This window comes from Alligator mississippiensis, chromosome 1 (assembly GCF_030867095.1).
Source record: "Alligator mississippiensis isolate rAllMis1 chromosome 1, rAllMis1, whole genome shotgun sequence".
Classification (NCBI taxonomy): domain Eukaryota; kingdom Metazoa; phylum Chordata; order Crocodylia; family Alligatoridae; genus Alligator; species Alligator mississippiensis.
Genome location: NC_081824.1, coordinates 207,443,759 through 207,470,625, shown reverse-complemented (window position 1 = coordinate 207,470,625; position 26,867 = coordinate 207,443,759). Strand labels below are relative to the sequence as shown.

Sequence of the window (26,867 nt, the reverse complement as noted above, 5' to 3'; positions counted from 1 at the left end):
TCCCCATGGACCCTGCTAGCCTCCCTAATCCCACTAGCCCCCCAACTCCCCCAAACCTCCATGAGGACCCCACTAGCCCTCAATCCCCCAAGCCTTCCCATGGTTCTGGTAGCCCCCCCCCACCCCTGATCCCACCTGCCCCTCCCCCAGTTTATCTTAGATTGGGTTCTTGTCACCTATGTAACCACTGAGATTGGGTGGCAATTTTTAACTCATCTAACCTCTTGAATTTCTCAGTGTAATGTCTATGCACACCCATCATCAATACAAGTTAGAGATAATTTTGGAGAAGTGAATTATATGGGAAGTTGGCAATTCTGGAAAGGCTTGTACGATTTCACAGAGCAAGTGTAGAATTGTAACCTTGAAGAGAGAAATTATATTTTATTAACTATTACCAGCCAAACAATAAAATACATTTAGAAGGTCAGTGAAATTGCTAGTATTGATGTTGAAAGAAATGTTTTGAAAATAGTTCAGTTTTGTATGTAGCTAAACAGTCTAACTATAGCTTTTTAACACTTACTTTCCTCCTTTCTAATTCACTTTCCTTGTTTATCATGTTTCCTCTTTGCATCTTTTCTTAAATTAGTCCTCAGTCTTGCAAAATGAATGTCTTTAACTTAATGCAGGGGTGCACAACCTCCAGCCTGCAGGCCAAATACAGCCTGTGGAGCCATGGCATCTGCCCTGTGGGGTGAAAATTTGGTGGCAGTAGGGTGGTGTTCATTAATATAGTCACCCTTCCCCCACCAAATTCTCAAACCCCAAGACCTGCGCAGCTGGTTGCAGCCAGGCCTTGCCTCCTTTCTGTATCTGGATCAGGGACAGGCTAGACACCTTTTCCCTCCAGGGCCAGGTTTGGAGCCAAACCATGCCTCCTTTTCCCCCACAGAGCCAAGCTACGCCTCTCTTTCCCTGTGGGGCCTCCCGCCAACCCGCGTTGGGGTTGGGCCATGCCCTTTTCTTCTGCGGGGTCACGTCACACCCCCGTTGCCCACATGGGGCCAGGCCACACCACCTTTTCCACATAGGGCTGGTTTGTGGCTGGGCTGCCCCACAGCACCCCTCCATGTGGCCAGATGGTGCCTTCTGTACTGGCTTTGGTGTGGGGACTACCAGTGGGATCCAGCCAGAGGACGAACAGGGCACTGCCCATCCAGCCCACTGGGGGAAAAGATTGAGCATCCCAGACTTGATGCATTGGGACTTGCCCCATAGGGTATAAAGTTAAGAATGTGTAAGTCTTTCTGGGATTGGAAACTTTAAAATGGGGCTATGTTATTTTAAAAGTTTTGTACAGGACAGAATAATGGTTCTCTACACTTGATTGGAATATACCTCAGGCACTAAGACAGCACTGTTAATCATTCTGTTCAGTTGTATAGCATCTTTTATGTGATGTAGTATCTTGCAACGTTCACTCATTTTACCTCAAAACACATTAGATGGTAAAAATCATTATCTGCCTTTTTGGAAGACCATCCTAATTTATTTTTTGTATCATGTCAATTTTTGGTCTTCTGTAAAGGTTTCCAGCTATAAAAGGTGTTTGTTTGTTTGTCAGAGATAGAAACAGTCTGAAATAATGTCTTTCATGATTTATTTCTTAGACTATCATAGAACTCTCAGAAGAGCGGGACTGTCTTCGTTTTCTACCTCATGCATCAGCAGCACAATCACCTTGTGGCTCTCCGGGCATGAAACGCACTGAAAGCCGACAGCACTTGTCAGTGGAGTTAGCAGATGCCAAAGCAAAAATAAGAAGACTTAGGCAGGAACTGTAAGTATATATTCAGTGGAAAACAAACCTGATTGCGAAAATGTATTGTTGGGTGTTAAGTGTTGCTGAAGACACACAATATGTAGTATTCTTTATGTAATATGTCTGGTTTAAAAATATTTGCAGTTTTGAAATCCATTTTATAACTATTTCTGTTATGATAAGATAATCCCTGGACTGAAAATATTAATAGGAGAGTAGCTCTAGTTCCAGATGCATGTTAGAATGTGTTAAAGGAATCTATTGATGATGTTTTTACTAGAAAACACCAACTAAATAAAGGGTGATCTCCTTGTGTACACTATGGTCATTTTGTGCTGTGGTGATACAGTGGAACGATGACAGTTAAATGCACCTAAGAGCATGTCATGGAGCTTCCTTAGGGTTCCCAGGTATGTTTTCAGCAGTCTTGATGCATCGTGTAGGTCAGTACTTACACTGATCAGTGGTTGCCCATTTAGTGTAACTGAGTGATTTCTCTTATTAGATAATTCAGCATTACCTTTCATTTTACATATTACACCAGTATCATTATTTCAGGCCCAGGTACTTTCTTTATCAGTAGTGAGTGTATCTAATATGTATAGGTATCCTCTTGTAGAGGAATATTCTGACCTTAGCTATTGAGGCCATGTCCAGGAATTCTATTTCTATTGGGAAAATTGCTGCTATCCTGGTAAAAACTAGACATGCATTCACTCAATTTTTCTCAGGGAAAACGTACCCCTTTTGGTTGGAAGATCTTTCAGGTGTCAGCGTTGAAGGTCTCCCTGTGAGACAGTTTCTCTTGCAAGAATGAATGCTTGTGCACTTCCCTTCCAGTCTGGTCTGGGAGAGGAGCAGTGGGGCAATGCTCCCTGCCTCTTAGCCAGACCATGGACTGCCTGTTTTGGAGAGTGGACTGGGGGTTTGCCTCATTGCTCCCCTCCAGGACTAGTCCAGGAGCAGAGGGGTTGGGAGGGGAGCAGTGGGGCAATGCTTACGTCTTACTCAAACCAGGGTCAGGAACTGGGCTTGAAGATGCTGGGTGCAAACTCAGCTTCTGGCTCTGCTGGCTTCACATACCATCTCTGCTTCCTGGCTGGGGAGCAGGTGCAGGGATTGCAAAGCTGATGTGGCCAGCAGTTGGGCTTGGGGAGGCTGTCTCCTCTTTGCTGTCCCACCACCCTACTGGGCAGTGGGGTAGTGATTTAAAAGCTGACAGGGTGAGAAGTGGGCTTGGGGAGATTCCCCCCACCCCAGTTCCCATGTCTTCTAGTTAAATGCTGTGTATGCGACCCAAGTGGGCAACACTCGGCCCACTGGGCCAGGAAAGACCTCCCTGAGGCAGTGGGGCAATGCTCCCAGTGCTTCCTCAGACCAGAGTACCTTCCCCAGACTAGGATCACTAAAGTTTTGGGAAGGCTCAAAGGATGAGGGGGTAATAGCAAGCTGAATGACTCTCTCTGAAACATTTCTAGAAGTGGAAATTTATCATTCATGTTAATGGCCTGAGGCAGTAGGACAAAACAGAATTTGGTGTTACAGGCAAGTCAGGAAGGATAGGTGGAAAACACTTGCCATTATAATTTCCACACGGTCCCCCATGTTGAGTCACTCATTCTCCTACACTTGCTTGTTCTTCTTCTATCTTTGTAATAGTTTCCATCTCTTGCAGCCCACAAAGAGAAGTTTAAACCTTAAGCCCCACTGAAACTCCTGTTCCACTTGAAGCATGGTTGTGAGCCTGGCTATATAAGGAAGCATGTTTTGAGCTAAGTGGCAGGAGCATTTATTTAGAAGAAAGTTTAAAAACAACTGTGTATGTGCGCAATTATTCAGAAAGAAGCAAATAGAGAATCTAGTTTGAGGGCAGAGTTAAAACTACCGCCTGCCCCTAACCACACTTTCTCCATTTATTTCTTTCAGATAAATCATGTACATGTTAGGATTAAACCTGTTAGGATGAAATATATGCAGCCGAAGATTAGTTATGTGTAATTTAAAGGGATACAATTTCTCTGTGTACACTAAACAACTTGTATTGTAGAAAGTGTACCTAAGAGTTTATCCCAATGTGTCTGCTGGAGAGAGAAAACAGATAACATTTAGAGTTGAATAAACCACATTTATTAGATCACTCATCTGCTTTTATAGAACTCAGTAGACCAGATCATCTAAAATTGACTATGCTAAGTATCTGGTTGATTCATTCAGCAAACTCCCTCCCCCACTACATTTTGGTCTTCATGAAGATTAGAATAAAAAGATATGGCTCTCATTTTCTGATGTCTGTATTATTATGTGTCTTTTGAAATGAGCCCGCCCAGGATATTCTATAAACAGCTGCAGCAGGAAAATTAGTGAAAAAATTGCTGTTATTAGTTTGATTGACAGATAATAGATAGCCTAAACAGTGAACACTGCAGTGTTCTGTATAATTTAGTACAATCCTCTCTAGTCTGTAGCTGAAGCATGCAATTAAGACCACAGTGATGGCTCTGAACATTGAACATTTTGCACTGTATTTGAATTTAATTTGTAAATAAATTTCCCCGAGGCAAAGAAATATATTTAAAATTCTAGACCACTTTAAATGATTAAACCATGCATAACACTTGGTACCATATACTATGTAGCATTTTTCGTTTTAAATTATGAACGTACAAATAAATTAATATCTTGAGCCAAAATAAATTGTTATGAAAAATATAACCTATTTTTGGTGGAGGACTTTCTTTTCTTAATGTGCTGCAATAGTGAAGTTTCTTAATAAAAAAGTACATAATATTTTGCTCATGAGATGTATTTTCTACATGATGCACAAGGAATTGCAGAATGTAATACAACATCAGCTGTAAATTTGTTTTGGAAAGGACTCTATTCTATTCATAACAGTTGCAAGCCTAGTTTGTTCTACTAAAATCAAGCTACAGGTTTTTATTTTAAAAGATAATCTTCTTTATTAAAATATTAGTGAGCTGTAAGAGAGGGGGACCATAGTTATCTATTCTGATGATGTTACTCTGGAGTTTTCATTAATTCTCTATGGGCACATCTATACATCATCCTTCTAGTCACATGGGTCTACACATGATCACCAGTTACATCACCATAGCAGCACACTGTTGCAGTATGGCAACGTGTAGACACCCTCTATGTGGATTCTGGAAGTCTGTACATGGGTATGTCTTTGGCTGTTCTTATGAGTCCTGATAGAGCAGTGAAAGATTGGCCCCTGAGCACACGTGGAGCCCCACTGATTTAAGGAACTCTGCCCTGGTACAGGACCTATCCAGCTGGAATTTATTTTAAGACAGGAGCCTTTATAAAAGAACAATGCTATTCTAGTTGTTTATTTTAAGCAAATGTTTATTTTGGTTTTTCTTTTTAGACTGTTATTTTAATTTTTTTTTAACTGATGCTCCACGGTAACTCACTATCGTAAATTCTCTTGTAATCTACCCCTTCTTATGTTTCTGTCTTCTTTCATTAGACATTTAAAATCTTAGCGTATTCAGTAATACAGGAAGATATAAGAATGTATGAGTTCAAATGGAAACATTTTTTTAACTTTCAAGTGATATATTTAGTTATGGAGAAGCAGGGTATTTTCCTAGTTTTAAAGTCATTAGGTTACATTTGGAAAAAAAAAGTTGCTAAGCTGTATCCTGTTATTCTAGGTAGAGGCACTCAACTAAACTTAGCTGACTGAAAGAAATGATTATTTTTTTCCAAAAACACACCCATCTAATTGGGACCACTTACAGATATTCATCAATCAGAAATTTAAGGTTATTGCATGATGTTGCTAAAAGAAGATAATATTCAGACCATATGAATGGCTAATTGTGTATTTCCTTATCTTAATTTGTTTGGATTTCTTTTAGGTTTAACTTATTTATTTTCCTGGGTGTGGAATGCTTGTTTTTGTCATAATTATAATATACCTGTTGTTTTCTGCTCATACAGTTCTGATACATATTGACAATATTAAGTCCAATATACCACAGATATCCACAAATATTATTTAGATATTTCTAAATGTTGCAATAATATTCAAATATTTTTCTGTATAACACATTCATTAAAATATTATAGATTTTCATCTATGGTTCCTACACAACATGGTTATGGATTAAATAAAGACAAAATAATATAAATATTAGCAAAGAAAATAATGATTCAGTTATGTGGGATTATATTACTTTAATAATATTATTTTGTATTTTCAAGTGAGGAAAAGACTGAGCAGTTGCTGGACTGTAAACAAGAACTTGAACAGATGGAAGTTGAACTAAAGAGATTACAGCAGGAGGTATGCATCTTGGGAGCTATTCTCTAAAGGCAGTTTATAAGAAATTTACCACCACAATAATAGTATTAGTTTTCTTTTTCATTTTATACAATTTTTATATTGTTCTTTGTTTAATTGCACACTTGTAACTGTGAACTTGTATAACTTGAATTTTTATTAATTGATCCAGTGAGTTTAATCCACTTAATTAGACAAATTCTCTTTTCTCACTTTGCTGTATATTCCTGTCCCAAACTATATCTTTCTCTGACATTTTCCTTGAATGGGTATTTATAGAGGTCATCTTGAGGAACTCTGTTAACCTTCACTTTTTATATAACTTCAGTTATTCTTCAGGATGACTGTATATAAAAGTGTTTCTGGGCATTCATAGTTCACCACAGTAGATGGAAGACATTTCTTTTTTCTGTTGTGGTGGTAGAGTGAGAGGGGAGAGGTACAAACGCAGATCTTTGTTGGTGAGGGGTAACTTTTGGATTCTGTTGACAAAATGCCAGCATAGTTCTGCCTTAGGAGACAGCTAGAGATTAATAATAGTTTGTAAAATTAATGTAGATACCAGGGGAAACTCAACAGAAATCTTTCAGATACAGATTTATATTGTTCAATATGTTGGAAATGGGATGGGGAAACATAGCTTATTAGTTACATCAGGGGTTCTCAAACTGTGAGTCATGGCCTCCCGGGGGGTCACAAGCAACTTAAAAGGGGGCCACAAACTTCCCACAGAGTATGTGCAGCAGTGGTGTGTGGCAGCGGCATGGATGATGGTGGCAGCTGCTGCGTGCGAGCTTCCCATCTCCTGCCGCTGCCATCCAGCCCTCGGGGTTACAGTATCACAGTTTGAGAACCCCTGAGTTACATGAATACAAGACAAGGTTTTTCCCCCCCTATCGGCATGGGGGGGAAAGCCCCTTGTCTTAAAATTTCATACAGGGAAGTCTCACAAAATAGATAGTCTGTCATTAAATTGCTACCAAAAGCAGCATGTATTCAGCAATGGAAACCAACTGTGAAGCTGTATACATTCAGCCAACACTGAAAATAACTATAAAACATATGGCCCACATTGGACAGACATGCTGATGGGAACCTTTTTATTTTTGTATGGTGCTTAAAAAAAGGGGCAGGGTGAGAATGATATTCCCTGTGCAGGTTGCTGGCACTGGGCCTGGAGGTGCTGCCAGGCTGGCACCAACCAGGTGGGCCAGAGCTAGCCCTGACACTTCTCCCACACCCCTCCCCCCCCCTTGGTGCCAAAAATGTAAAAGTTCAGATGACAAAGTTCAAAGCACAGGGACATACAGAAAGACCTGATCAGGGGGCTGCATAGTGGAGGACAGGGATAGGGGTGGAAATGCAACTAAGCTGCACGTGAAACATGAAGCCAGCTAAACCTGGTGCTACATTTGACCTTAGTCAAAAGGGCTGAGATACTGATGGGACCCTACCACAAGGATAGGGTAGTGCAGTCTATCTGAATAAGACATATGGTAGTGCCTTTTAAGCACAGTTCTCCTCACCATCAACTCTTCTTAAGTCATGATTAGCCACAACATTGCATATATTTTGACTTCCTCTTCACTCCAACATTGGAGCTGCTCTTTTCTTACCGATTTCCAATGATTCCTGTTTCTTCACCAGCCTTAAATGCTTGGCAGACATCATAAAACAGAGCCCCAAATAGTTCACCCAGAATCCTTCTGTCACTCCCTCAGCCTGTTGCATGTGATTAGTATGGCCCTGCCCTCCATGAGGTGAAGCCAGACTAGGTTGCCCTGTGCCTCGTCTGCATGTACATTTTTGAAGCATCCTAGGACTCATAACAAGAACACTTGGTTCCAGTCACGAGTGGGGGCTAATTAGCACATGGGTCCTTTGTGGGGGGTATCTGGAGTACACACATATACTGAGCAGTGCTGAGCCATGTCTTGAAATGCTCTTGACTCTGGTGGGGGCCAACCCAGTGAACTATGTGGTAAATCTCAAGCCTTTGCCTTTGGAGCAAGGTAATTTTTCCAGGGTGAGGCCTGTCCTTTGCATCCAGGCAGGCTGACCCCTGAGAGTTTCCCTAAATGCAGGAAACTTGACTGCATAATTTTGTGGCAATGGGAGACTGCTTTTTTGCTTTTCCCCCTAGCTTGCTCCCTGGCCTTTTGGCTAGGAGCAGGTGAGGCTAGGAGGCATCCAAACCTCAGTGTCTCTGGGCCCTGGGCTTTCATGTAAGATGCCTGCCACTGCTCTGGGGAGTATGTGAAGCCCTGGACAGATGGGTCTGAACAGGAGGATGCTTGCCCAGTGGTAGAGCCACACAGACTTGAATGATTTACCTCTGCTCACTCAAAATTTGGAACATGACTATTGGGTTTTGCCCAATAGAATTTGGATCTGATTAGGCTCTTGAAACAAACAAAAAAACCTGTACTACATATAAGTAGGTATCAAAGTGTTGCTCAAAAGTGTGTTCATAGAGTACCTGTGCTGAAACTTGAATAAATTTTAAAAAAAATAAATTAAAGTAGCATGCATCAATTCTGGATGAACTAAGTGCATTGATACTATATGTAAATTATTACAGCCATATTTCATTTCAAGGTTATTTTCAAATTTTCTCCCCACGTCCATGTGCTCAGGGAGAGCAGAGTCTGACAGTAAGGAGATGGGGAAGGGGCTGCAGGGTAAAAAGTTGGGAGAAGCAAAGGTACTACCTGATTGGGGGAGGTCCCAGATGATTGGAAAAGGGCAAATGCAGTGCCCATCTTTAAGAAAGAGAAGAAGGAGGATCCAGGGAACTACAGACCAATCAGCTTCACGTCAGTTCCCAGAAAAATTATGGAGCAGGTCCTCCAAAGAATCAATTTTTGAGCACTTGGAGGAGAAGGTGATTAAGAACAGTCAGCATGGACTCACCAAGTGCAAGTCATGCCTGACCCAACCTGATTGCCTTCTATGGTGAGGTAACTAGCTCTGTGGACAGAGAAGCTGCTCCGCACTTCTTCCCTGCCCTACAACCTGGTGTGACGGAGATCACAGTTCCGCGTGGGGAGTCATCTCGCCTGCTAGAGGGCATCGGCCCTCCCCCAGACAAGCCAGTCACAGCCCTGTCCTGCTTTCCGCTGGGGCCCCAAGCCCCACCCAGCTAGGCAGTAGGGCTATGAGAAGCTTGCAGCCCATTTAAAACAGATTCGGTGGAGGTTCGGCTGAAATGAAACAGGACAGTGATCTGAAACACCGAAATGAATCACTGTCCTTCGAAACGGCCAAATCCGAAACCGACTCAAAACACAGCTGTTTTGCATAGCCTGACTGTGGGTGTGTCTGTGGGTTGTGGATAGGTGTAGGGGCGTGGGGTGAGGGAGTATATGGGTGTGTGTGGATATGTGGGGTGTGGGTGGGTATGGGGTTTGTGGGGGTTTGTGTGGGGGGGAGGGTAGCTGGGATGTGTGACGGGTGGGGGTGGGGGTCTGGGTGCATGTGCGAAGGGTGGGTGTATGGAGGGGTGTGTGTATGGCACTCGCTCTATGAACACAGACACACACAGTTCCTCCCTACACACACACACACACACATACACACTCATCACCCCTGGGGTACCAGCGCAGCCGCGTGCTGCGTGGTCCAGTGATGCAGCTGGGAGCCAGGTGGCGCCAGAGTAGTGCTGGGGTAGGGAAATGGCTGGGGGTGGGGTGGGGTGGGGCAGGGCTGGGCTGCTGCATTCCTGCTGAGGCTGCCCCTGGGTCCTACAGCCCCTTGCTCCTGTCATCCTTGACAGGCAGCCAGGAGCAGATAAACATTTTTTAAATTTTTGAGGGGCCCCATGGGCCAGATCTGGCCCGTGCGCCAGATTTTGCCCACCCCTGTCCTAAACTGTCCACAAGCTCCCTGAACATTTGTACCACCATTATTGGTGGTGCTGTCCCAAGGTCCTTAAACATTGTTGATCCTATCCAACACACTATCTTATAAAATCAGCAGTTGAAAAATATTTCAGTAAAGCACCCGTTGTTGCAGCCTATTATGCAGAAGGCAATTGGATGCCTTTGTCACTTCCTCTTAGAAAATCCACCTCTACTTCCTTTGACAGAGGCCACAAATATATATAATCAGAAATTGTTTTCTGGAGCCGTATCAATCCAGTCTTTCTCAAGGAGAATACGTGGACAGGACTCCCTTAAGACACCATGTTCATCAACTGGAGAGGCTGCTTTTCAAATATTCAGGAGGTGCTGTTTCCAGGCAGAACTATATCTGTCTCTTCATTATGCTTATGCTGCCAGTGCTGTGGGATGAAATTGCCCCACACACCTGTGTTTTCAGGAGGCACATTGGAGCCAAAATGGGAAGAGGCAATAGCAGAAAGATGCATGTAATGCAGGCATGCCTTTCTGGTGCAACTCTTCCCAGTTTGGCTCCAATGTGCCTCCTGAAAATGGAGGTGTGGGACAATTTAACCCCATGGCAGTGGCAGCCTGGAGATAAATGCCCCTGGATCAGGTAGAACTGTGTCATGCACCTCCATTTTCATGAGACATGTTGGAGACAAACCAGAAAGAGCTGTAGCATAAACAGTATGCCTGCCTGCATTATGCTGCAGCTGCTTTGTCAGTTTGTGTCCAATGTGTCCTGAAAACAGGCACATTAGACAGTTCCATCTGTCCTGTGTGCCTCTGTTTCTGGGAGACACTGTGCAGGGCCAGACCAGGAAGAGCTGAGGCAAGAGCATGCACACGTGCTGAAGCTGTTTCCTGATCTGGCTCTGCAGAAGGTGTGCAGGATGCGTGCGGTGTAGTTCAACTTGCTGAAGTGGCGGTGGCAGCGGGGTGAATATAGAGTAATTCTAATGACCTATTCAAATCAGTTGCTAACATATTAATGAATAATAGAATTATAATATGTATATTTTAATACATATAATATATCTAAATTAGTTTTTTTTAATTAAATGCTGCTAAATTTTGAAAATTTTTGCAGGAGTGGTTGAAAACCACTGGTATAAGGAAATATAGAAAGGTTGTGAATGTAGTGAATACTTTCTTCTTTAACTGAAGGAAGTACTTAATCATTTTAGTTTTTCAATTTTTCATGTGATTACATTAAAAAAAAACAATTTTGAGGTTAATTAAATGTTATGAGTGTCAATGCAAATTGACAGGTGTTTTAAAAATATAATTAACAGCAATCAAAGCCATAAAATGCTTGCCTTTCCAAAGGCTGATAAGAAAGAACCAACGTGTTATTGGTGACATTAGTCCTAATTTTTGTTTTGCTTACCTTTTAAATATTTGTTAATACTTCCCAGAGTAACTAATTTTAAATGCTTTCAGTCTGACTGAACCATTTGTCTAATCTGATTTTAATTTCAAGTGTGTATAAAAGGTTTTATCTGATTTTAGTTGATACAGAGGGCCTATTTATGCTGTTTTTCTTTACAGATGGCAATTCTACCTTTGACTTAAAAAAGGAAAGGAATCAAGACCCTTTAACTATGTCTGAATAAAATTTCAGTTGGAAACTTATGATGCTAGTGTGTTTGTATATATATACATATATGAAAGTATAAAGAAATTCTGTTTTTCCTGTGGAAGCATCCATATTGTTCTGTTGTTCCCATTAATAAAATAGTGACTTTTTTTTACAAAGACTATTTTTATGTATAGTTAAGTTTTAAATTTTTTAATTAGAAGCAGGGTATTATTTTGTATATTACCTAACATACCTATTTTTTGTTTTCTAGAATATGAGTTTGCTTTCGGATGCTCGCTCTGCAAGGGTATACCGAGATGAGTTAGATGCTCTTCGTGAGAAGGCAATTCGAGTTGACAAGCTTGAAAGTGAAGTCAGCAGATATAAAGAGAGGCTGCATGATATCAAATTTTACAAGGCTAGAGTTGAGGTATATATGTTTAATCTAAACTAACCACATTAAGTATTTTTTAAAGAGATTTCCTCACTGATGTTGCTTTTTCTGTCTTATTTTGACAACTTTGAAAAAAATGAAGATGAAAACAGTTTGATAGATTCTTGCACTTGAATATATGTCAATCAGTCTTTTATGATAAATTACATTTTTCAAGGGGAGAAGTTCAAGCATTTACTCCCTTTGAGCTTTATATGAAGTCAGCAAAACTCTCCATGGGTAGAAAGGCCCTCCTGTGCAGGCTCAGTTGGGATTGAGATCTAAAAGACATACTTAATATGGCAAACCTAAAGGAGGGAGCTTGTTTGCAACTTATATTTAATCAGTCACTTTTTGCGGACAATATGATGGAAGGTAGTTTTTTAGAAGTCAACTGAATAAGGAAAGTGGGATGATAAAATAGAAGTAGGATGGCATTTGTTCCTAAGATATTTCAGAAAAACCAAAGAGATAAAAGAGAAGAGGCAGTTGAAGTTCTTACCTAGGAACAGAACCTAGACATTGTGGGAGGAAAAAACTTTAAGAATAAAATTTTGAAGTCTGAGTTCTTTTCTGGGCCAGCAATATTATCTGTAAAATGGCTGAGTGAATGAAGTGATGTGGTGAAATTTGCAGATGAAATGATTATTAAGGTAGTAAAAAATAAGAGGTCTGTAGGAAACTTCAGAAGGATTAACAAAACTTGAAAACAGGCAGGAAATTGACAGATGAAATCCAACAAATGCTTATTAAAAGGGATTATTGGACCTATATTGCTTAAATTTAAGTGTCACTGTGACATTCAATAAAGTCCTGACATCCAGGCAAAAAATGAATAGTGTTAGAGTATATAAACCTAAGTTATAAATAAAATGTTATAACATTATAATTTGATTGGATGTTTTCACTTTAAATACCACATTCAATCTGGCTACCCACCTTGAAAAATGATATTACAAAAATTGAAACGGTTTTATAGACATACTAACAATTATTAGAAGGATATAAACCCTTCTATATGCATAAACATTGGAAATATATAAATATTTAATATAAAGAAAGATTAAGTGAGATGCAGTGTAACAGAGGAATGTAAAATAATATATCGCAAAGAGAAAATTAGTCTGGGATTCTTACTCTTTCTTTTAAAAGAAAATCAAGGAAATCAATAAGATAAGAAAAAAAAAAACTTACTAAAAGTGATGCCTGAAAATTTAAATTCTGTTTTCACGCACCCCTTGATTGTGGAGTTATAAAGGCCTCGGTACTCTTCCCAGTCTTGTTCAATGCTTTTTTTATATCCCCTGTGAGAGAGGATATGTAGTTTGACATATTGTAGAATAAAATTAGGGGTATCTGGATAACCCACTGTTTAGCTGATGTCTGTGCATGGGTAAGGAAGAGGTAATTAGAATTTAAACCCTTGTAAACCATATATGCTCATGTGGACATTAACCTTTAGATTTTGTTGTTATCCTTATCCTATGTACCCCCTGATTATCAAAGTTGTCCTATTCAGGAGCTGTTTTAAGCTTCTTGCTGGTGCTGATACCTTGCATAGCATTGTCCTATGTAACATGTTTTCTGCTTTCAGATGGTTAGGAGACTTCATCCCTTTATTTTATCTTTTTATAGGTGATGAATTGGCTCTGGTAGTACATACCTTTGTCATTGTCTCATTTTGATAATAACACTACTTCTACCTGAGAATAAAAGTGTTAGCCTGAAGAAAGCAGCAGTGGAAAAAAGCACAGTAGCTAAGACCATTAGTAGCACCAGCCATATTACCCCATTGTTCTTATAGCTTATGGAAGCCATGCGTTTAAAATCTGTGATCTCATTTTTAAGTTGGTAAATGTTCTAGGCCCAGAGCACCAGGTGGCTTACCAAACCTTGTGTACTCAAATGTCTTCAGTAACACCATTCTTCAGTTTCAGAATTATTTTTACTGTGGTGGTGGTGGTGGTGATGACGATGATTTAAAAATAGCATGTAGAGGCAGTCTTTCCCTTGAGACAGAATAGAGAGTAATTATGTTAGTCACAGTTTTAATTTGTATTCTGGAAGGTGTTCACTTGCATCATTGATGAGTGTGGTTGTAGGTCAGTACACTTGGTCTTGGGTTTACCAGTTCATAATGAAGAAATCTGATTTGCGATTAAAGGTAAAATAAAGAAATAGGGTCAAGGAAGTGGGAAGGTTGGATATATTGTCAGCACAAAAGTTGAAATCTTTGGGGCAAACACATTTATTTAATTAATTTTAAATTGTAGATTTTTGTTTCAGTGACTTAGCCTTAATGTTAATGCTTCATAGTATGCTTGCAAGTCTCCATAATTTGTTTTGTAAATGTGAAGAAATCTTAGTAATTTGAGATCTCAATACCATATTCTGCTATTAATTTTTTTTTGAGAAGTTGGAATACTTTGCTCACTTCTAAGTGTGAAGTGTGAATAAAGTGAGATTTAGCTGGGTTCAAATGTAAAAGAAAAAATGTACATTTCTAAAACTTTGGAGTAACTGCTCTTGAGAAGTGTAAAATGTAAGTGTTGCAGATGCACTTACAATAATGAAACAGCCATATAATGTTTAATATTAGGTGGCGAAATATTAACGAGCTGTTTTTCCTAAAAATATTCAGATTAAATGACAAGCAAATAATCTTTTTCCAATTAAAAATGAGAATTAAGAGTTTAAATCATACAATAAAAATAGAAGAATCACAAGCTAATTAGCTTTTCAGGTAATCATGGAGTTGTGGATCTATTTCTGAGCTCCATTAGAGACAGAATTAGCACGCTGATAACACAGTTAGTTTTAGAAATAGCAGGTGAACTTATTTTAGCAAAACACCGTATCTAGATAAAGCAGCAGTTTGAAGAAACTGGACAAGAAAGTAAATTTCAAATACACCAGACATTTTCCATGTTCCATTTCCTCTTTCCATGAGGGCAGAACAGGGTCCTCATATGTGTACCATCTGGAAGGGGTGAATTTCACCCATAGTATATGAATTATTTCATGAACTACTTATATGTGCTGCTGGAGAAACAGGGATTGGTAGCATATGGGGAAAAACTTGATGAAGGAGGGACTTAAAAATAACAAAAACTGAACAGATAACTAAGTAGGTGGAATTTTTATTTCCACAGAATGCCATAAAACCCCTTTTTGTTTACATGTTTTTATAAATTTATGTATAGGTTGCAAGCTAATTTTGGATATCCATGTATGCCTAAATAGAGACAAGTTAGTCATTATGCCACATAAAATATTTATAAAAAATTAATCTTTAACATTTGTGCAGTGAGGTACAGGAGTAAATATTTCTGGTCATTCAGTGATTTCATTTTCATATGGTGCTGCTGCCTGGAGGCTGCAGAGTGAAAAAGATGTGCATATGTTCCATGGGTAAAACCTCCAGTTGCTGTAATACATTCTTCATTATTTTTATTAGATGCCATTAAAAGTTATAAATACTAATGCCATGTTTGAGATATGTGAATGTGGTGAATCTACATGTGTGAATCTTAAGTTACTTTTGGTTGAATTGACATGTAGAGTTTTACTTCGTGTTTTCAATATAGTCTTTGCCTGCCCGTCTGGCAGCACTCTTTCCCACAACTGCGGCTGGATTCACTTATTTATAAAGGTCCTGGGACAACCATGACACTATATGTGCATCAAATAATGGCTTTGGGAACTCTGGCATATGACACCCTTTTAAGCCTGCTTCTTGCATTCTTGATACCAAGCAGAGGCATGAGTATAAAATAAGTTTTTGTGTATTATAATTTTGATCAATTGGAAATTGCTGTATGATGCTTTGCTTTCCAGTTCCTACAACTCAGATATCCACAGGATCTACTTGATGTTATTTTTTTTAAACGAGGGTATAAAAGCAAGGGAGAGAAGTGTTTTTATTGGGCAGTGAGGTAGTTGGTATAGCTTTGCACAAGTACTTTGAAATTCTGATACCATTTTGCATGTGTTGCTCAGTTAACACTGGTTGCTTAGGGCAGAGTGACTTAATTTTTGTCAAAATCCAGACTTGTTGTCATCATTAACAGTTTATCTCAAAGCAGCAGAACTTGTGAGATCCTTTGGAACAAAACAGAGGCCTGGAGTCAAGGACCACCTATTTCTTCTTTATTTTGAATGTACTGCTACTGGGACTTCTGCATATTCCTTTCTCCCTCTGTGGAGAGTGGAGATCTGCTGATACAGTACTCTACCAGGCCTGCCTTCCAGGCTACTCTGTTGTCATTTATGCTTCTTGGGTAACAGGGGAGCATTACGGAACAATCTAAGCTGTAAGAGTAATTGATAGACCTCCTAGCTCATTAACTAGAAGAGTGTCCTGTTCCAGGTATGAAGCTAATGTTATTTATAAAAAAAAAACCCAAAACAAGCTGTTTGATAAAGCCAGGACACTGATCAGGTTTGTGTCTTCTCAGGTCAAATTTCAAAACCCTAGAATGATCAGAGTTAAAATAAGAATTAACTAGTATGTTATCCATAATATTGTCGAGAGAATTTCTCTTCCTTTAACTAATGATAGATAATAAATGTTCACAGTAAAATTACTTGAAATGTCATATATATACAGCAGCCTGCTTGCATCACAAAGAATTCATAGTTTTCAAATTTTGTATGTTCTTTTTAGCAATCATATACTTGATTATGTAGCATATAGTTGTGAGTATGTTCTTCATAACAATTCTATAAGCCAAACTAGCCTTTTAGAAATAAAATTATTTTGTGTATTTACATTGATGTGTTTTTTAAACTAGTTTTGTGGAACATCAACTGTAATCAAATTGTTTAATTTTTAAAGGAGTTAAAAGAAGACAATCAAGTGTTGCTGGAAACAAAGGCAATGTTGGAAGATCAACTAGAGGGGACCCGAGCCCGTTCGGATAAATTACATGAATTAGAAAAAGAGAACCTACAATTAAAAGCTAAACTACATGACATGGAGATGGTATGTAAATAGAAAATTATACGCATGCCTGTAATTGTAAGAAAAACACAACTGATGTGCTCCAAATTTGTATTAGGTTTTTAATAATCCAGTCACAGTTGAAAAGTACTTATGACCTGATTTGCTTACAGTTTTCAGGGAAAGCAAAACTGATGTTATTGCGGTAACGGCTTTTGTTTTCCATAAGGAATCATATGCTCCAAAGGGGAAGGCCTTTTAATAATACATTGTTTATGAGCTGTAGCATTTATGGAGTAGGAAAAGAGAGTCACTAGAAGAATGACAAATAAATTGGTCTCTTTTTTTAAATACCCATCTAAAATAAAATTGGTCAAAATTTGTAATTTGAACACTATTTTTCACAAAAGTATTTTTCCTCAGAGAATATTTTGGGTTTTTTTAACACCTCTTATCCAAAACAATGAAATATTGTTTCTAGAACTGCTAATTATGTTTTGTATAACTTCTGTTTTTTCTTTTCTTTTTCCCCAATATGACTATTGATGAAAATATTTCTTTATATATTACCTCTAGTATGCTCTAATCTTGCATGTTTAGACAGTTCAGTTTTAATTGTGATAGTACTGAGATTCATTACTGGACAGAGCTTAGATAGAATGAAGGAGAGGACCAGATGAAACTCTAATTTGTGGTTACCCAAGCTCAATAAAAGATGTCTGCATAGGCACAGCCCTACCTTACAAGAGTGAAAATCAAGTTCTGCTCATGCTGCTTGATGTGTATATGCTCTGCCTCTGAAACGTGTGCTTTCTCTTTACTCTGAAGTGGGGCAGGGTATGTTGCCGTAGAGTAGCTCTGTGTAAGGGAAGGTTTTTACCAGTTGTCTCTTGGCTCTTTAATTTAAAGTAGACTTAGAGAATCCACACTATTCCATGCTGTATATATTTTCTCACATGCAACAAATAAAATACACACCTTGTTTTTGAAAGGCAGAATGAAGAAAAAAGTTTTTTCCAATGTTTTAGTTGCAGTAGTGTGGGGGCCCAGGCTAATCTTCAGGACTGCTTATACCTGTGCTCGGGGGGGGGGGGGGGGGGGGGGCACTTTTTAATTAGAGTGGCTCCTGGACAGCCACTCTAATTAAAATGGCTCAACATCATGTGTACTAAGTCCGTCCCCCCATCCATATCCAACCCCCCCCCCCCCCCCCCCCGGCATTACAAAATGTCCACAACAAAGTGTACTTTAACTAAAGCTCATTCAACGAGGTTTAGTTAAAGGGCTTCTGCAGCCATTTTGAAACTTAGGGTGCTTTATACACATGACGCTGAGGCGATGCTAAGGTGTTCTAATTAGAATGCAGAGCAAACTTGATTAATTGAGGGTGTTCCGACACATTCTAATTAGAACATATTAGAGAATGTCTGTAGGTAGCAGCTGACTCAGCCTCCTTTCCTGCTTAACTAAAGATGAATTCCTAGCTGCTGCTAAAGACTGTTCTTCATGGATGGATCTGTGATTTTGAAAAGAGCTAAAGAGACTCTGAAATAAACCAGAACAACTAGCAGACAGCAAAATGGCCCTAAGAAAGGCTAGTCTGATTAATGGAATACCAGGACCATTAAAAAGGAGTGACAGATTGTTAATACCTATAGAGTGAAGAACAATGAGCTATTAAATCAATTGACTCCCTCAGCTGCCTGAACAGTAGTACCACAGCTGCTTCACTGTAGAACAGGAGTCTAATCAGGGTGATTCCAACCCAGCAGAAAATCAGTTTTCCATTTAACACACGCACGCGCATGCACACACACGCATGCGTGCACATGTGGTATGTGACAAAATATGGTATTTTATAAACTATAGGCTATTAAATTTAATGTATTTGTGCATTTTGAGACATGTTTTTAAATGTTCATGTGAATAATTCTTAAGGAGCGCGATATGGACAGAAAGAAGATTGAGGAACTCATGGAAGAAAATATGACTCTAGAAATGGCTCAGAAACAAAGCATGGATGAATCATTGCATCTTGGCTGGGAACTTGAACAGATGAATAGAACTACTGAGCTCACTGAAGGTAGACAAAGCAATTCTTGCTGACAGTTTAAACAAAAATATTGAAAATGGCAAAACTAAAATATATGTATATTTGGAGGTCGGACTTGATGATCTGCTCAGGTCCCTTCCGACCCAATGTATCAAAATAGTACAGTGAAATGAACATTGAAAAAGTATATATGTTTACATAATTATGCTTACCAACAAAAACATCGCCGGAAATCCTTTTTAGTTGATGTGTCTTGACTCTATTTTTAATTTAGTAAGCAATAACCATATAACTAAAAGACTTGCTGTATGAAACTCTTAAATATGATTTATTGTGATATATTAATGATTATCAAAATTCCTATTTCCCTTAGTTCATTGGCTAAAATACCTGTATGTTAATGGCTAATAGGTCTTTGAGTGGCCTCTGCATATTTTCACTTCCATGCTTGACATTCCTTTGCTTTGAGGCTTACAGTCTTCTAGGGAGCAGTATTTGTTGGGGCCAAAAGCTGCCCTTTTTTCTCATAGTGTGTAGGGTTCTGTGGCAATGACAGGGGAAGTGACTCTAACAATCCCTTCGGTCCCTTTTAATGTTCAGAGATGAGATTAGGTTACATGAAGTGTCCTAGATGCTTCTCTTGTCAGTTTTTGTTTCTGCTCTTTTAGGGCTATTTTTGTTTGTCTGTTTGTTGAAGTTAGATTGAAGTTAATCACCTCCCTAAGAAAGAAGAAAGATGCCCGCATCATGGGCATCTTATATATGCAGGGCTAGAGGACTTCTTTAACTTTGTTGATGTGGAAGTGGAAACACTTCAGACTTAGTTGGATAAAGCCAATGGTGTGAAAGACCAGCATCAACTTGAGAGATTCACCTGCAGGAATGGAAATTCTTCTTACATTCCCCTCTTGCTGGGCAAGATTCTTCAGATCCAAGTGAATAATCTTGGCAACATGTATATCTAGCAAAAGCAGTGCAGAGATCCTTTGGTCTGTCTCACTTGACTGAGGCTTGTGCTTAGGACTTGGCATTATTGACTCTGCTTTGTATATGTAATACCATAATCCCTAGATCAGTGGTTTTCAACCTTTTTCATTTGTGGACCCCTTAAGAATTTTGAATAGAGGTGCAGACCCCTTGGAAATTTGAAATGGAAGTGTGGACCCCTTTGAATTGTAAGTGTGGGTATTCACATACTTTTGATTGATCATGGTCATCTTTTGCACCCCTTTAGACACAGTCTGTGGGACCTCCAGAGGTCTGCAAACCACAGGTTGAAAAACACTGCCCAAGATCTTTCCAGGTCAACCAAATCTTTTGCCAGGATTGTAGGAACCTAGGCTCAAGAGAACTATTTTTTCAGCTGATACTGTACCCAGAATAGGTGGCATATTGACCCCAAATGTATGTATGTAAACTAAGTAAATTATACTCGGGGGGGGGGGCAGTCATCTTCAACAGCACTGGAACCGTCTGCCAGTTGGACTAGAAATGAAAAGGAATTAGAACTGATAGTAATTTAAATCCTTCAGTGGATCTGTGACTGTTGAGAAAGCCTTAGCATTTCATTGTTTGAAAATCTTTTCTCAAGTCTAGAAGTGGCTTCAGTACCTACTGGGTTTTTGTAAATGCTTCAGCACTTCTCGACTCTGAAATTGTCTAAGTATCCTTTATGTGATTCTGGTGTCTTATTTTGAAACCAGCTGATGCTTAAAAAGCTGGTTTCTGTATTCCAGGTCCTGAGATGCCTAATGCAAAAGCTCCAGTGTCTGTAGCTTCAATTCTGAAGACAAGCCAAAAAGAATTTTAGGCAAATCCCACTGCTGACACCGCAATCCCTGGTATTCTGCCAGTTACCCAGTTCTAACAGTTGTTGCGTACCGCTTTGAAGTCCCAAACAGGATTCTTGCCTTTGCAGGGTTTTTCTGTTCTTTTGGAAAAACTTGCATCCTTCATGTACAAGTAGTGAAGAAATTATATTGAAAGGACCTTCCCAACTTCAGCAGAACAGAGCTATTAAAAGAAATGGTCATGACTCTTAGAACCATACTGCCTCAGCATCCAAGGCTTTGGTACTGGCTTTATTTGTCTTCCCTATGCCACACCAGTAATATTGTAATCCCAGGACACTCTACTTCAAGGTTTGAAAAGATTATAGGCTTTTGCTTTTTGCATTTATAAATCTTTCCTCATATCCAATGGGATGATTAGGTCTGGCGCTTTAAAAAAAAGATTGGTTGATTCACATAACCTGAAAATCAGTGAGTCACAAATAAGGATAAAGGGACAAATTACTTAGGCTTGCAGGTTTGTAAAGTCATTCCTTGGCCACAAACTATGAGAATTACAAACTTTCATGTGGTTTCAGTATTGCATCATTTCTTCACAGGGAATATTCTACTGACCTTTCATAGCATTTCTCAGAGGGACCACAAAGAAAAAGTGTCCACTTTCCTCTGGATTTCAGATGCTATCTATCTGGTTAGCCAAAAGTAAGCTTCAGACATGTCTCCTTCTGTCTGTGATACTGCCTTCCAGCGGCATGTTTAATTGCCATTTGTGGGGGGAAACAGAGCGTCTTTCTCAGGATCTGAGCCATTCCTGTCTATTTGTAGACTTTGATTTATATGTAGATAGGCACATTGTCCCAAGCCTTGGAGCTTTGTATGAAAAAAGAACTAGTTCTCTTTTATTCTCTTTAAATGTGAGATACATTGGAGCCATGACAAACTCCAGAACTGGTTTGGGTTTTTTTGTTTTTTTCCCCCAGTGGAACCATGTTTCTATGGGATAGGGATAATACCATCCCTTTCTGGACAAGGAGAATGGCTCCTGTCCCTCTCTTTTTGTTCCAGGGACAAACAAGGCAGACCATCACTGTCAGACTCCTTTTCTTTTGAAGTGAATAAAATAAGAGCTTCCTTTATCCCCTCCTCTTCCATTGATTCAAGAAGCCTTTTTAGAAGTCAGGACAAAGCCAGGAGACTGTTAACAGTCCAGTCCAAGTGTCAGGTCTTGTCATCCAGCATCCTATTGAAACCAAAAGTCCTACTTTCAACCTACTAAATTATCCCAGGGACCATGTGAGAGTGTCCACAAAAGCCTTAAACTTTTCATGTTAATAGACTGACTTCTGGGAGGCTTAATGAAGATGTTTTGGGGTAGTCTCAGATTTCATATGGGAAAGTAGAAGCTTTGGGCATTTTTACACATTCAAGCACCACAGCTCTGTGCACTTTGGAAAGCACTCTGTGCTGCAACGCTTGCTGTTGTACAAGCAGTGAAATGCACGTCAGCACTGAGAAAATGGTGCTGGTGCGCTTTTGAACTAAAACACCTTGGAGGTGCTTTAGTTCAAAAGCACACTGCTCGCATTTTTTGTGCGCACACAGCACAGTGCAGTTTGCCTCAGCTCATGTGCGAAGCAAACTCGATTAATCGCGTCTGCTCCGAAGTGGTGGATCTCCAGCGCATCATGGGAAAAAAAGTGTGTGTATAAATGCCCCTTTTGATCAGACAAACCCACTTTAATAAATTGGGAGCATTTACTCCTCCAAGCAGGTTAGAAGGGAGTGCACTGAAGCAGTTATCTCTTACTTCAAACTTGATTTTATTTTACATCTATAACTGTCGAAAGTAAGTTTAAGCTAGTTTAGGGTGCATAATGTTGCTTTTCCAACATCACACTTGAATGGGCAAAGTAAGAGTCTTCATTTTCTTTAATATAGGAGTGTCAAACAGATGGCCTGTGGTCTAGATCAGGTCTGTGGGTCACCAGATCAACCCAATGCACTGGCCCTGGTTCTGTGTAAAACATGAAGCATATGGTCAGGACCCAGAGCCTGAATCTTAGGGCACCTATACCAAGTGCTGAGGCTGCTTCAATGCCTTGGAATTCCAGCGTGTTGTTGGAGCAGACTCGATTAATCAAGTCTGGTGTGTGGCAATTGCTGTGCTCCAGCAGCCTCCTGCACCTTGTATATCAATGTCCCCATACTTAAAAATGGCGCTGGGAGTGCTTGAACTAAAGCTTATTTGATGAGCTTTAGCTCAAGTGCCCCCACTGCCATTTTTAAGGGCAGAAACGCAGCAAGTCATTCTAATTGAAGTGCCACCCTCCTTCCTCCAACCCCCGGACCATTTGTAAAATGTCTTTATATTCCAGAGAAGCATATTGTTTCTACGTCCTTTGCTTCCTGAACTAGAAAGAACCAGAGAGCTTGGGCTCTAGGTTTGCCTCTCTGGTATATCTCTAGGTCCAGCATTGGATCCCAGTGTCCAGGGCCCTTTCAGGTGTTCATACTGGCTGCCTACTGAGATTTTCAAAAGGGTTTATTATTTTTCATTGGAAGCAGTGGGAGTTAGGTATGTAAGTAAGTTGCATTTTTAGGCACCTGTAATTCTGGCTGATTTAATGGCTTCTCTTCTATGTTCAGTAGGGAAAATCTAGTGCTGTCTGTCCTTTATCCCCATACACCTCAATTTTTGGTCTGAAGTTGCTTCTGATTTTCCTTCTGTTTCAGACTGGTAGCACCTTTTCTCCTCCCCAAGCTCCTTTAAAATTATTGTTAAGAATTTCCATATATTCAAGTATGTGAAAATATAAGAGTAAAAGTATACAAAGCTAGAAAGAAATTGACAAATATAAGATGCTTTTACAATAGCTTCATGAAACAAATCTTGTAGAACTACTTCTTGAAGTTCTAGATCTGTTTTAAGGAAATAACTTTTGAGGTTGGGCTGTGCTGGAAAAAAAGTGAAATTGCATTAACTTCTAGTATGTTCTTGACCTGGCATCAAGAGCTGATGCTCATTTTGGCAGTTATTCAGTCCTTGAACCAACTTCTTATGCTTCTCACTCAACTCCAACAAATATAAATATTCAGAACCCAGTCAAAGAAGAAAAGAAGGTTATTCACCAGTAACTGAAGTGTGTGAGGTGAGTTTCTGTATATTTACATTCCCTGTCCATCTAACTCACTTCTTTGGAGTCTTACATTAAGAATTCTTGAACTGATGATAGGAACTGAAGAATGGTCATACTATTTCCACTTTTAAACCTTTGATAACCTTTGCTAGCTTGGGAAAATGGGTGCTTGGCTCTAATGAGCATTGCTCAGCAGAATTTTAGAGGATTATGATGCAAGCTTTAAATCCTACAAATGTTAAATGTGAGGCTGCCCTCAAATTATTTAACTCCAGTTACTGGTAAGTAACATTCTTCTTTTTTTTTTTTTTTTAATGTTTCAGTGCCACAAAAGTCACTTGGACATGAAGTGAATGAATTGACATCAAGTAGATTACTGAAGCTGGAAATGGAAAACCAGAGTTTGCTGAAGACAGTGGAAGAGCTGCAAAATACAGTGGGTTCTGTAGAAGGCAGTAATTCGAAGATTCTGAAAATGGAAAAAGAAAACCACAGACTTAGTAAAAAGGTATCCATTAGTGTGCATATTATAGATAAAGTGTGTAGTACTGCCTGTTGTTCTGATTGTCGAACATTTTCCTTTATTAAGGTCTGCTTTAGAAAGCTATCACTTTGCGGATCATTTCAGGTCAAATTTGGCCTGGTAGGGATTGTATTAAGTTGCAGTTTTTGGCAAATTTGGAATAAAAAGAGTAAGCCATATCCAAGAAATAGTTTTCCAGTTTTTCAGAAAGCTATAGGATCATGGAGAGAAGGAGTTAATGTTGAAATTTGGCAGGCATGCAGTTAGTATATAAAGGAAGTACTTTTTGAGGTTCTGAGAAACTTTGAACCTGGAGATGTTTAGTTCCTAAATAAGAAATCTATAGCTATGTTTATATGCAGTGATTGCAGTCTGTTATATTTTTTACTAAAATGCCTCATCATTCTATAAAGATTTCAGTGCCTACATGTCTGTTAGATTGTATGCACCTTCATAATACAGGAAAGAAGGAAACTGGATTGACAGGCATTTGCACACTGGGGAGACAGTGAGAGGCAAAAGGAAATGTTCTGACAACAATGTTATATTGATCACGCTTTGAATTGTGCATGTCAGATTAGTGTTTGTTGACAATTTCTGTCAATTATTAATATATAAGAATCATAATTTAAAAGTGTCATATTAGTGAGATTAAAAGCAGATTTAACTTTTAATAGAGTTAAATATCAATTGTCACTAGAATATTTATTGAAGGAGAATCCACAAGAGATGTAAGTGGGAAGGCAGAAGGGTGGGAATGTGGCAGTGGTATAAAAGCCATTTAAAGAAATCTTTGCCAGCTTCCACACTCCATAGAGATCAGACAATGCAAAGCAAAAGCTATCCCAGACTGATTTAGTTCACTTCATATAGTGTGAGTTATAATATTGTCAGCTTGCAGGAACTGACTGCAAGTCATGGGATTTTTACTTTGCCAGAAATCTTCTGGCAATACCAGACTCTAGTCACAAATACTAGGGATAGTCCAATTGAGTCCTTCTTTAGTTTTAATTACTATTGTTGTTGTTTTCTTTCATTGCCCTTTGTCGTTCATATGAACAAACAAAACTCTTTGTGTGGTATGTTTTTTGCTACTGGGCTTTTCTAACCTGGGAAAGCTTTTGGTAGGTCTGGTTTCTTTTCTCGAGAGATGACTGTCTGATCTCTTTGTGTTTGCAACATGGTTTTTTCCACATCTACAGGCTTCGGATATTATCCCTTACTTGGGGCTCTCCAGCTTCAATGCAGCCTACAGATCATATGCTGCAGGGAGAGCCCTCCTGGGATTCCCCCATCCCACTGTGCGGGCTGTACAAGTTCCCCTTTGTGCAGGCTGTACCAGTAGTGGACGACCTCCCCGCCCTCCCCCAGGCTATGCAGCAGTGGGAGAAGCAGCTGCAGAGGAATACCTGCTGGACATCCTTGTCTTACCTGATGGCCCTGTGTCTGCCAGTTACCAATCTAAATTACCTACAGTGTCTGGGAGAACTTAATATTCCAGGAAAGTTTGTCATTTTTAGGTCCTTCCCTTAAGAACATTAGAACTGCCATTTACTGGGTCAGACCATAAGTCCATCTTGCCTACTATCCTGTGTCACACAGTGGCAGAGAGTGCATGCTGAAAGGGAGAGGGAACCAGGTATAATCGGAGGGTTTTCCCCACTTCCTTTCTCACTTGCAGCCTCCAGCATTTAAGGTCTAGGACAGAGGTGGGCACTTATTTTGGGAGGAGGGCTGCTTACTGAGTTTTGGCAAGCCATCGAGGGCTGCATGACAGGCAGCCAGGGGCAGATAAATATTAATTTTCTAAATTTTTAGGGGCTCCACAAGCTGGATAGAATGGCCTGGCGGGCCACATTTTGCCCACCTCTGGTCTAGGAGGTTCTGATTCAGAGGCTGTATCCCTAACCCATATGCTCAGTAGCTGCTGATGCCCCTTTCCTCCAAGAATGTGTCCAATCTCTTTCTGAATCTGTCTAAACCAGGGGTGCTCAACCTTTAGTCCACGGGCAGCCTGGACAGCAGCTTCCTCTGGTAAGTGGGTGGGGAGGATAGAGGCCCCCATAGGAAGGGAGGGCAGGAGTTGGGCAGGGCTGGGGCTGCTGCCCAGCTGGGGGGTGCGTGGGGCTTGGGGCCTAGGGCTGCAATGAGTGGCTGCAGGGCCCTGGCTGGGAGCAGCTACCCGTCACTGCATGCACTGCCTGGGGTGACCCGTGCCCCTCAGATCTGTGTGACCTGTGTCCACGGCCCCCTGCCTCTGGCAGCAGGCAGTGGCTACTGCAGCGGAGCAGAGCCTGGCTCCCCCTGCTTCTGTCTGCTGCCTGCTTGCTGTGGGCTCAGGTGGGGGAGCGGCTCTCTGCCCCCCAGATCTGTGTGCAGGGTGGGGGTGGGGTGGGCTGCCCACTGCAGGCTTGGGCTCGGGCTCCCGCCCTGCTTCCCTCCCCCA

At 40.1% G+C, this 26,867-nt stretch overlaps 1 protein-coding gene across 9 annotated transcripts in view; it reads left to right on the top strand.

The window, feature by feature from the left end:
* CCDC88A (coiled-coil domain containing 88A) overlaps positions 1-26,867 on the top strand; it is a 196,003-nt gene that overhangs the window by 95,231 nt on the left and 73,905 nt on the right. For all 9 annotated transcript variants that reach the window (XM_019500730.2, XM_019500729.2, XM_006274434.3 and 6 more), the window contains exons 8-13: positions 1,614-1,783; positions 5,999-6,080; positions 11,815-11,973; positions 16,814-16,960; positions 18,857-19,001; positions 24,222-24,406. In XM_019500730.2, coding sequence (XP_019356275.2) covers positions 1,614-1,783; positions 5,999-6,080; positions 11,815-11,973; positions 16,814-16,960; positions 18,857-19,001; positions 24,222-24,406 — 888 coding nt within the window. The remainder of the gene's footprint in view (positions 1-1,613; positions 1,784-5,998; positions 6,081-11,814; positions 11,974-16,813; positions 16,961-18,856; positions 19,002-24,221; positions 24,407-26,867) is intronic.